General features: G+C 41.1%; 1 protein-coding gene across 1 annotated transcript in view; it reads left to right on the forward strand.

The window, feature by feature from the left end:
• The window catches only part of LOC123516524, a 333,279-nt gene that overhangs the window by 114,804 nt on the left and 205,975 nt on the right, over nucleotides 1–12,500 (forward strand). Inside the window, 1 exon segment of the mRNA XM_045275948.1 lies at nucleotides 11,168–11,291. Within this exon segment, the coding sequence (XP_045131883.1) occupies nucleotides 11,216–11,291 (76 nt within the window). The 5' untranslated portion in view covers nucleotides 11,168–11,215.

Below are 12,500 nucleotides of genomic sequence, written 5' to 3' on the forward strand. Positions count from 1 at the left end.
TCGCAGGATTTACCTCCACCGCCCGGCGTACTGACCAGGGGAGGAAAAACACTAAGTGAGATAAGTTCCCTTCAAGACGCGAGGAAATGGAACACCAGCAGGAGAAGGAGGAGGAGGAGGAGGAGGAGGAGGAGGAGGAAAGATGCACAAGAAGAAGAAGAAGAAGAAGAAAAGATTGGATGAAGAAGAAGATGCACAAAAATTAAAGAAGGAGATGAAAGAAGAAGAAGAAGAAGATGTACAAGATGATGATGAAGAAGAAGAAGAAGAAGAAGAAGAAGAAGAAGAAGATGAAGAAGAAGAAGAAGAAGAAGAAGAAGAAGAAGAAGAAGAAGAAGAAGAAGAAGAAGAAGAAGAAGAAGAAGAAGAAGAAGAAGAAGAAGAAGAAGAAGAAGAAGATGCACAAAAAATTAACAAGATGATGAAGAAGAAGAAGAAGAAAAGAAGAAGAAGAAGAAGAAGAAGAAGAAGAAGAAGAAGAAGAAGAAGAAGAAGAAGAAGAAGAAGAAGAAGAAGAAGAAGAAGAAGAAGAAGAAGAAGAAGAAAAAGAAGAACAAGATGAAGAAGAAGAAGAAGAAGAAGAAGAAGAAAAGAAGAAAAGTGGATGATGAAGAAGAAGAAATGCACAAGAAAATGAACAGGATGATGATGAAGAAGAAGAAGAAGAAAAAAGAAGAAGAACAAGAACAAGAACAAGAACAAAACAAGAAGAAGAAGAAGAAGAAGAAGAAGAAGAAGAAGAAGAAGAAGAAGAAGAAGAAGAAGAAGAAGAAGAAGAAGAAGAAGAAGAAGAAGAAGAAGAAGAAGAAGAGAAGAAAAAGTAGTAGTAGAAGAAGAAGAAGAAAGGATGATGAAGAAGAAGAAGAAGAAGAAAAAAAAAAAAAAAAGGCGTGGAAAGAGTAAACCGAACAACAAAACAAAAAAAATCAACAACAACAACAACAACAACAACAACAACAACAACAACCCAGCCAGAGTAGAGCAAAGATGTGACGTAATGCAACGCCGGAATATCATTAATTGACAAGGACACCTCACAAAAACTGCCTCACATTTCCCAAAGAGAACTCACTGAAAAAAACACATGAAAAAAATAATTATAATAAAAAATAGACACATAACAAGAGAGAGGGAGAGAGAGAGAGAGAGAGAGAGAGAGAGAGAGAGAGAGAGAGAGAGAGAGAGAGAGAGAGAGAGAGAGAGAGAGAGAGAGAGAGAGACTTTCTAATTATTTGACACTAATATCAACACGGTAAAAAAAAAAAAAAAGAGTACTTGTCATTAACACAATAAAAAAGGAGAAGAAGAAAAAAAGCTTGCAATCAGCACGAGACTCGCATTAATACTTTACTTCTTTATACTTATTACTGATGCTTTCAATATTGCACAGGAAAAAAAATAGAAGCTAAAAAGAAAATAAAAGGAAGTGGTCGGAGAGGATATGATGTGACTGTATGTGTGTGTGTGTGTGTGTGTGTGTGTGTGTGTGTGTGTGTGTGTGTGTGTGTGTGTGGAGTAACGGCCAGGATCAATGATATGTTTGAGAGAGGATAGGAAGAGAAGTAGTGAGAGGAGGAAATAGGATAGATAGATAAAGGTGGAAAAGGAGAAGGAGAAACAAGGAAGAAAGGAAGGAAGGAAGGAAGGAAGATCATGTACTGGGACAAAGCAAAAGGAGAAAGTAGATGTTGTTGCTGTTTTTTTTTTTTTTTCTTTTCTTCCTTTTCTGATCCTGTGACAGTTCTATGACGAAAACAAGGTCCATTTTGGAAGAAGGAAAAAAAAATAAAACAGAAGGGAGGGAGGGAGGGAGGATGGGAGGGAGGGAGGGGGAAGGAAAAAAAAAAGGAACAGAAGGGATGGGAAGGGAAGAGAAGGGAAGGAAGGAAGAGAAAAGAAACGAAATTCAAGGCAAAGCGAATTGAAGGGAGGGAGAGAGAGGGAGTGAGGGAGATAGGGAATGGAACGGGGGGGGGAGGGAAGGGGAGGAGAGGTGAAAGAAAGTGAAGAATAAAGACGGAAAGGAAAAGGAAATAGGAACTGAAAGAAGTACAAAGATGTGAAAGACGAATTTTATGAAGAGAGAGAGAGAGAGAGAGAGAGAGAGAGAGAGAGAGAGAGAGAGAGAGAGAGAGAGAGAGAGAGAGAGAGACTTAAAGCCGTTTCTTACTCACAATAACAACCAGGATTATCTTAAATTGTAATTCTCTCTCTCTCTCTCTCTCTCTCTCTCTCTCTCTCTCTCTCTCTCTCTCTCTCTCTCTGGTCATTAGTTATCACCGGAAGACTTACACGGTCATGTTACCTTTACTTTTCCCCTTCCATGGTATCCAGAATTTCCAGACAGTCAGGATGCGGCGTGGATTACATACTTCTCTCTTCCAGGAAAGTGTTTAGAAAGGGTTTAATTGGCTGTGAGTGCGGGGCGGGACAGAGAGGGTGGAGCGTGGCGGGGCTAGGCAGGGCTTGGTGGGGCGGGAGGGAGAAGGAGAGTCCAGCTTCACTCCGTCCCATACTCGTCATTTCGTCTGATTCCGCATTCATGGATTCAGTTTGTAGCTCTTCTCCCAATTAGCTGCATTCCTTTACTCCCTCGGGCGTTTCAAGGCGATGCAGCGCTAATCTCCTCCGCTTGTGATACCTGGTCGCTGGATCCTATTTATTTACTTATCTACTTATTTTCTTGTCTATTCTGTTTATCTATTTTACATATCTATTCATATTTGTTTTTTGTATCTGCAGTTCCTCGTTTTCGTTTTCGTTTTCTTTTTTTATTGTGGTAGTGTTATTTATTTATTTATCTATTTATTTTTTTTTTTGTTTATTCTATCTGTTCATTTTACATATTCATTTCTATTTGTTTTTTTGTATCTGCAGTTCCTCGTTTTCGTTTTCTTTCTTTTTCTTTTCTTTTTCTTATTGTGGCAGTGTTGACGTGTTGTGTTTGTGTCGTGTGTTCCAGTGCACTATTTTGTTTTGATTAACCCTTTCAATTCTGGTACGCATTTTTACCGTGAGTTTGGGTATGATTAGACGGTTTTATTGACATTAGGAAGGGCCTATAGAGGTCAGATGATTAATAGCCAGAATCTTCACTAATCTAAACACCACATAAGTTTCTGAAGCTGTATAAGTCACTGAATAGCAAGCATAATGAATATAATAACGCGTCGTGGTATTGAAGTGGTTAAGTGCATTGCGTCCTGAGAAGTTCTGGAATGAGTGTTTATTTATTCATTACTGTCATGTTTTCAGTTTGTTTCCTCTGTCGACAGTGACATTGGTGGCTCGTCCTTCACTCGCGTGTCTGTTCTTATTTCTATTTGCTCTTCTTCAATCGTTATTTTCTCTTTTTTATTTATTTTTTTTTTAATGTGGCGGCATAAAAATGTTGTTTAATTTTTGTTTCAGATTTTTTACTTGTTTTCTTTTCTATTTGGTGAATTTTACGATCATGCATCAGTATTCTATTTTTTTTTCTTTCATTCGTATTACAACTTATTTCAAATTTTATTATTTCTTTATACAAGTGGCGTTAATTTTTCTTTAATCTTTCTCGGACGTTTTTCAATTAGTATTTATTATTTTCTTCGTATCTGGCATTTAATTTCACTCTCAATTTACATTTCATCATCCATTTTTATTACGACTGCCTCGAAATGTTGATTTTTTTTTTATCCCTTACCATATTTTGAGCTTAGTTATCTGAATACTAAGACATCGGCAAAAAATATAATATTTCTCCTTCCAATCAAATATAATGAGATAAATATTCTATTACGATCATTGTTCCTTCCATTCGAGGACTTATCAATGCAGTGTTGAGGAGTGTTTTTCTCCACATTCATTTATAAGCCTCTCCTTGCCTCCACGCCTCCTCCCGCGTAGATCTCCTTCACATCTTTGTAACATGGAATCCAAACACCAGAATATATTGCTTCTATATATCAAAGCTCATTTTTCATTCACCTGTACATAATTTGTTAATGAATGCTCACAAAGATATTTACTGTCTTTTATGAAGTGGTCAATAATTTATCTGTGTATCCATTTCACTGGTGATTATTTGGAGTAAAGTAAATTAATATTGAAGTGATAAAAGTCTGACTGAACGATATTTCTTGAATCATTAGACGAGTTCACTTCTATAATTAGCATAACGACATTATTCCTGGTTGTAAGTAGAAGACAATTAGATAAATACTTGGATGATAATGATAAGTGAAAATACTTTCATGCAGGGATTAGCCACGTGAAGGCCTGATCACTTCTTGCAGCTCCTCCTATTTTCCTAATGTTACGTGAGTTTGTCTAATAAAAAAATACATCAACTTGGTCAATGCCGCCACAAGTGTCTGCTGTGCTGCTTCCTTGTCATCGCGACGCAATGTTTCCTATGAAGCAATCAATCAGTCTCCTGCTCACCTCGAGACACTATTTTACCATTTATTTACGTTATCCTGCTGCGATAAATACAGTTACATATGTTTCTAGGTCATCTTTGTATATACTTCGATACATCACGACAGTAAAAATGATGTCTGTTTGAACATATACCTGGAGGTCTGCTTCAGTGTGGTGGTGCCTGAATTACATTACTTTGTGTGTCAGTCTCTTCCTTTCTCCGGTTGAGTCATGGATGATAACATTATCCGACCCTTTCCTAGCTGGTCATCTCTATAGTCCTTGAAAATAGTCCTAATCAAAGATGAAAACGTCGAAAACCGCAGGACTTAGTGAGGTAGAGCGCAGTGCACGCCTCCGCCATGATCGTTGACCATGGATAACAAGCGCCCATGATCAGGTGCTCCGTCACAAACAAAAATGAAAAACAATGAACTCTAAATGCAACTCGAGAAGGAAAGAGAGAGACGGTCAAGAGCTGGGTTATGAAGATGCATATCCATACTGTACCACCACCACCACCACCATTAACACTATCAGCACCATCTCAACCCCACTTATACAAGACACTACCTGTTGGCTTTTTGCATCATCACCACCACCACTATCACCACCAGCACTATCACTACCGAACACCACCATCAATAACCACGCATACCTTCACCACGACAACCACCACCACCACCAACAACAACACCACAGGAAACAACCGCACTTACAACCTCATTATGACATTAGCACAACACACGCACCATCTCCATCTCCAGCTCGTTAACGCATTAGCAACGCATGTAAACAACCCGACACACACACACACACACACACACACACACACACACACACACACACACACACACACACACACACACACACACACACACACACACACACACACACACAGGTCACGATCCAATCTCCTTTAGCGTGTACACTTTTTTTTTTATTCCACCCAGACCAAAAGTAGGATTTATGGCGTTACAAACATCATAAGAAACAGAGCAGGAAAAAAAAAACATTTCTCTCTCTCTCTCTCTCTCTCTCTCTCTCTCTCTCTCTCTCTCTCTCTCTCTCTCTCTCTCTCTCTCTGTGTTTGAAAGTAAAATATCAAAACTGGTTAAATTCAACGATGTTACACACACACACACACACACACACACACACACACACACACACACACAGATGGAGAGACAGACATTAGACAGACGGAGAGGCAGACAGATAGACAGACAGACAGACAGACAGACAGACAGACATAATTCCCATAAGCAGGAACTGTGTGTGTGTGTGTGTGTGTGTGTGTGTGTGTGTGTGTGTGTGTGTGTGTGTGTGTGTGTGTGTGTGTGTGTGTGTGTGTGTGTGTGTGTGTGTGTGTGTGTGTGTGTGTGTGTGTGTGTGTGTGTGTGTGTGTGTCAGGAAACAGAGTAAAGTGCACGAGGAAACAAACGAAAGAAGCACATGAATAAAAGTAAGGAAGGAGGAAAAATTGATAAAAAAGACAAACAGGAAAAGAAGGAGAGAGAGAGAGAGAGAGAGAGAGAGAGAGAGAGAGAGAGAGAGAGAGAGAGAGAGAGAGAGAGAGAGAGAGAGAGAGAGAGAGACGAGAAGGAAAGACGACAACAGAGAAGCAAGAAGAAGAGGAAAGTGAAAAAAAATAAACATGATGAGAAGAAAAATGAAAGGAGAGAAAAAAGGAGAAAAGAAAAATAATAAATTGAGATGGAGAAGTACGAGGAAGACGAAGAAGACTGAGAGGAGGAGGAGGAGGAGGAGGAGGAGGAGGAGGAGGAGGAGGAGTATATGAGTGCGACAGGAAGGAAGGAGGGATGGGAGAGGAAGGAGGCAGAAGAGGAGGGAGGAAGAGGCGAAGAGGAAAGAAGGAAGGAAGTGAGGGGGAGAGAGAGAGAGAGAGAGAGGGTAAGGAAGAGAAGGGGAGGAAAGAAAGAAAGGAAGGAAGGAAGGAAGGAAGGAAGGAAGGAAGGGAGGAAAGGAGAGGAAGGCAGACTTATGAATATTTTAGGAGTCGAAGTTTTTCCCGCCTCACACATGTACACTGTTTTAAAAGTCGGTGTTCTGGTTTAGTTTTATACGAGTTCTTTCCTTCCTTAGCTTTAAAAAATGGAACTGTTTCATGTTTATTTAATTATGCCCCTTGCCCCTTTTTTCCCTTAACAATGTTTTCGATACAATTATTTCCACTTTGCCCGGATTAGGAAGGGAGGAACAGCAGGTGAAGGGACAGCAGGAGAGGGAAGAAGAAGAAGGGGACGAGAAAGGTGAGGCAGGATGGATAGTGGACAGACAGGTAAGGCGGTGAAGGCGGGGCAGGCTAAATGGGTGAACTACAGGTGGTGGGATGAAGGAGAAGAAAGATAGGGAGGAATAGATGGGAGGAGAAGGGAGTGAAAGAAAAGAAGGGATGAAGAGAAGATAGAGGACAGAAAGATGAAAGGAAATACATGGAAAGAAAACGAAGGATGAAAAGAATGAAAAAAAATGAAAGGGAATTAATAGATGGGAGGAAATGGGAGTGAAAGAAAGAAAGGGATGTATAGGAAGAAGGAGAGCAGAATGATGGAAGAAGGTACATGGGAAATAAACGAAGGATGATAACAATGGAAAAAAGACGTTGGAAGATAGAAAGTGAGACAGTGCAAGGAAAACAGTTCAAAACACAGGAGCACATGATGAGGAGGAGATAAGAAATGTATGGTGGGGAGTGATGGGAGGTATAGGGAAGGAGTGAAGGGATGTTTGATGGGGAAATGGAGGCGTAGTAACCCAGCATCCAGAAATAAATATACGGACCGACCACCCAAGCCTCAAGGTACCAAGTTTCAGGGTGCTGTGGAGACGAGACGTAGAGCAGAGAGGAGGGAGGGAAAAATTGAAACAGAGATGAAGAGGTAAAGAACGAAGGAGAGAGAGAGAGAGAGAGAGAGAGAGAGAGAGAGAGAGAGAGGTAAAATGAAGAAGATAGACACATATAAACTGAGATATATAAACAGAATGAGAAATAGGTATGCAGATAGACCAATAGATATATAGATAGATAGGCAGATAAATAGATAGTTAGATTAAAAGATAGAAAGAGAACCAGACAGACAGAGAAATAAATAGATAGATAGCATAAATAGATAGACATATTTACAGAAAGATAGATAGATAGAAAGAAAAGGAAAGTTGATATGTTCTAGTTGTGACATCTCGCCTGCCAGGACCACCATTAACACACTCAGGTCTCTCTAACTATCACCTGCAGCTCTTCATCTTAAACTTCCTTAACTGAACCGAATTTAACCTAACCTAACCTAACCTAACCTAACCTAACCTAATGAGACCCTTACGTGAACTAAGACATATATTTCCCTGTTATTTTTTTTCTATCTTGCTATTTTTTCAAGCGGTTATCAAGTGTTAAAAAGGATTCTCTGTTGCTATCTATTCCAATCCACAATTATCCAAATCCTTCCTTGCCTACGATTCCTATTCTGTAAGTTATAGGTATAGGGCCGCTGTGGTACAAGGGGTCCTCAAGCTCACTGGTTCGAATCCTGGCCACGGTTCGAGTGTAGGAAGGGCTCCCTTACTCTGGTGGGCTTTCTGATACCTCCTGTAGCCCGAAAATTCCTGTGAAAAGCCCACATTGTATAAATAAAAGAAAAAGAAAGAAACAAAAGAAATGAATAGACTGAATAAAGAAATACAATGAACAGATAAATCATTCACAGTGCAATTCCTACATCCCTCCATCAACACAAGTAAGAAACAATTCCCTAGACGCAACGGTTCCTTCCTCTCCTCTCCTCTCCTCTCCTCATGGCAACTAGAGAGGAGAATTAAAGGCTGGATTCTTAGATACTTCAATGTCTCATACCTACGACATTCAACAGGTTCTAGAGCAAGTCATTTGTGTTTTTCATGAGTACTTTTATCATTCTAATGACAGCTAAATTCTTTTATAGATCCGCATTTTTTTTCCTTATCACTTACAACTTCATTTTTGCATACTTTATTTTCTAGTTACCTGTATGTGAGTGTGTTTATCTATATATCCTATCTATCTATCTGTCCGTCTGTATACCTATCTCTCATTCTATTTATCTATCAATTCATCTATCAATCTATCTGAATTTATATCCAGTTTCGTAGTTAGGAAAAACAACAATCAACCTCCTGTTTTCCGTTATGTATCGGTGCGTCCATGCTACCAGATGCTAACACTGACCGGAATGTTAAGAGAGAATAACGGAAGCAGCAAAATGATAAAGAAGTATTACACATCATCATTGGGAAAAGTCTGAAAACAACAATTCTCGCAATAATCTGTGGCCTCTGAAAATAGATAAAGCGAAAACAAAGCACTTAAACATGCCATCCTTAATCTCATCTTCCCTTTCCTTCCTCTCCAGACACCAATTATTCTACCAAACATTATACCCCCAGCAAACCAGAAGATAAATATAACCCAACTTTCACATTCCCCCTCCACTTAACACTCGCCAACACTCCCTGCTGGAAAAAATGCTAAAACTAAAAAAGGTGGGGGAAATCAGTGCGATATATTTCCCTTCCCGTTCATTATTGGTCAGCTGATAATCGGTGCAGGAGAGGGCAAGCAAGCTGAGCGCACCACATCCCCTGCAGCCTCAGCACAAACATTCCAGCCACTACATACACACTCACTCTCTCCCTGCCTTCCTCTCTCTCATTCCCTGTTGATCTCTTTCTCTCTCTTGCCTGTCTTTTCAGCTGTAGTGACATCTTTCTTCTCTCTCTCTCTCTCTCTCTCTCTCTCTCTCTCTCTCTCTCTCTCTCTCTCTCTCTCTCTCTCTCTCTCTCTCTCTCTCTCTCTCTCTCTCTCTCTCTCTAATACTGCAGGCATTCCTTTCTCCTATCATCTCCAGCTCCCCCAGTCTCACTATCTATGGTCACCTCTTCTATTCTCTTCTCTCTATACTACTCCATCATTTCCTCTTCTCTCCTCTTCTCCATCTCTTTAATCCCTCTACTCTTCCTCTTTCTACCTCCTCCCCACACTCTGACCATACATCTGCTTCCCTCGCTCTTCTCTCTCTCTCTCTCCTCTCAACATTCAGCCGTCACCAACCAGCATTTGGGTCCCAGGGTTGGTGAACGTGGTGAACTAATCCTCTGTCTGAACACGGGCACAGTTCGGATTTGCTTGGGCGCGGGAAAAAGCCCCCATTAGTGATGCCCTTTCATCTATGCCAGCCTGGACAGCTCGGCCAAAGCGCATTTTCGGCCCCTGTAAAACTGTATACATCTGGCATCATTACATTCCAGCCACTTATTATTAGGTCCAGCTTAGTCTTTCTTTTTTTCCTTTTTTTTTTTTTTTTGTTAGTTTATCTATTTAACGTTAATCATTTTGCGTGCATGTAACTGTGATGTGGGCGTCGAATTGGTTTGGTTGTTGATGTTAATGCTGGGATAGAGTTCTGTGTGTGTGTGTGTGTGTGTGTGTGTGTGTGTGTGTGTGTGTGTGTGTGTGTGTGTGTGTGTGTGTGTGTGTGTGTGTGTGTGTGTGTGTGTGTGTGTGTGTGTGTGTGTGTGAATATACAAATACATTTGACCAGCTCCTTTAACTGACAGACTTCAATCGCTGACTCGCCGCCGCAATGTTGCATCTCCTGTCATCTTTCACCCTCATCACCATGGTTACTGCTCTTCTGAATCTGCTTATACTGCCTCTCTCCACCCGCTGCGTCGCTCTACACGAAACTTTCTACCCACTCTTATTCTGCCCACCTCCCTATTGCATGACTTAATCAGTGTCCTCAACTCTTTCACCTATTTAGCAAACATGATACTATTTTCCCTGTTTCCGTTTGAAAAAATAACTAATTTGGGGAACACTAATTGGTCTGACTGACTTTTTTTCTCTTTTTTTTTTTTTTTTTTTTTACTCTCTCGTGTCTCTGGCCAGCCGACATTGCGGCGTCTCAAACAAAGTGCAGTCTTTTCAAATATGCAAGAGGTTTGAACATGTAACTCCCACTCCTCCTCTTCCTCTTCTTCTTCTTCTTCTTCGTTTTCTTTCTCGGCTTCCCTTTCTTCCCCCTCCTCTTCCTCCTTCTCCTCCTTCACCTCCTCCTCTTCCTCCTTCTCCTCGTTAGGTTCAATAAAGTTCTTGATGCTTTGGTTTATTTCGACATGTACTTCTATCATTCACTTTCCTCTTCTACCTCACGTTCCTCCTCTTTTTCTACCTCCTCCTCCTCCTCCTCCTCCTTCTCCTCTTCTTCCTCTACCTCCTCCTCCTCCTCCTTTTCATCTGTTTCTTCTTTTTACCTTCCCCTTCCTCTTCTCCTCTCTCACCCTCTCCTCCTTCCCTTCTCCCGTGTTCCTCCTCCTTCTTTTACTCCTCTTCCTCTTCCTCTACCTTGTCTTCCTCTTCTTCTTCTACCTTCTTTACCTCGTCCTCCTCGTCCTCGTCCTTATCTTTCTCTTCTTCTACCTCCTCCTCCTCCTCCTCCTCCTTTTCCTCCTCCTCCTTCTCTTGCTCCCCTTCCTCCACCTCCTCCTTGTCCTGTTCTTCTTATACCTTCTCTTCTTCTTTCTCTTCTTCTTCTTCTTCTTCTTCTTCTCCTCCTCCTCCTCCTCCTCCTCCTCCTCCTCCTCCTCCTCCTCCTCCTCCTAAATTCTATTGTCAACGCTGCTTTCTTCTTTCAACCTTTCCCTTCATCATGTGCAGCCCCACACAGCCCCGTCCTGCCCTGACGCGCCCTCCTCTGTGTTGCAGGAAGGGCGACACTGAGCGGCGCGGGCGTGAGCGAGCAGCGGCGGTGACATGGTGGCGGCCGCTGAGGTGTGGGCGGTGGTGGCGGCAGTCGTGTGGGCGTTGGGCGTCGCTCAGCCTCCTACTGGTGAGTACTGAGTAGTGTAAGAGGAGGAGGAGGAGGAGGAGGAGGAGGAGGAGGAGGAGGAGGAGGAGGAGGAGGTAACAACAACAAATCTTATGAGTGTGTTCGTGATATGTTACATTATTATTATCTGATGTGTAAGGAGGAGGAGGAGGAGGAGGAGGAGGAGGAGGAGGAGGAGGAGGAGGAGGAGGAGGAGGAGGAAAATGACGACGGAGAAAAAGAGGAGGAGGAGGAGGAGGAAGGGGGCGATAGTTAAGTCAGACATAAACATGAACAAAAGCCAAGATTCCTGAAATAACACAAAAAAAAGAGCAGCAAAATTGAAACAGACACCTTAAATGCAAAAAAAAAAAAAAAAAAAAAAAACAACGAATAATTATGAAACGTGAAAGGATGAGAGAACAAGAAAAGAAAAGATGAGAAATGGAAAAAGAGACTCAAAATACATATAGGAAAGAATTAAAGAAGGAAGGAAGGAAGGAAGGAAGGGGGAAAGGTAGGAGGTAAGGAAGGCAGGGAGGAAGAGAGGACGTAAGAAAGGAAGGGAAGAAGGAAGGAAGGAAAAAGGGAAGAGAAGAAAAAGGAAGAGACAAAAGATGGGGCGGAACATTAAACCAAACAGATAAGGAAGGAAGAAAAATGAAGGGAAGAATAGAAGAAAAAAAAAAGAAAGATAGGAAGAAAAGAAATAATGAATGAAGAATGAAAGAAATAAAGAAAAGGAATTAAGGATAGAAAGAAAACAATAAAATAAAGGAAAAGAAGGAAGGAAAAGAAGAAAGGAGAGAAGAAAAAGGAAGAAATGAATGAGTGATTGAAGGAAGGAATGGAGGAATAAATGAAGGAATGAATGAATGAAGGAAGGAAGGAAGAAAAAAAATAAGAAAAGAAGTAATGGTGAGGGAAACACTAATGAACGAAGAGAGAAATGCAATTAATGACCAAAGGGTGAAAGAAAACACTAAAAGACACAAACAATAAGGAAAACAAGGAACTGGAGGTAAAAAGCAAGAAAGAAAGAAGAAAGAAGGAAGGAAGGATGAGATGGAGTAAAGAAGGAAAGACAAAAAAAGTAAGCAGGAAGGAAGGAAGGAAGGAAGGAAGGAAGGAAGGAAGACAAGACGCAAAGAAGGAAGGCGGGCAGAAAGGTCGCATTAGTATATCAGAAAACCAAACCAGCTTAGGATCTACTCAATACGTGACAATACC

The sequence above is a fragment of the Portunus trituberculatus genome, chromosome 41 (genome assembly GCF_017591435.1).
Source record: "Portunus trituberculatus isolate SZX2019 chromosome 41, ASM1759143v1, whole genome shotgun sequence".
Classification (NCBI taxonomy): domain Eukaryota; kingdom Metazoa; phylum Arthropoda; class Malacostraca; order Decapoda; family Portunidae; genus Portunus; species Portunus trituberculatus.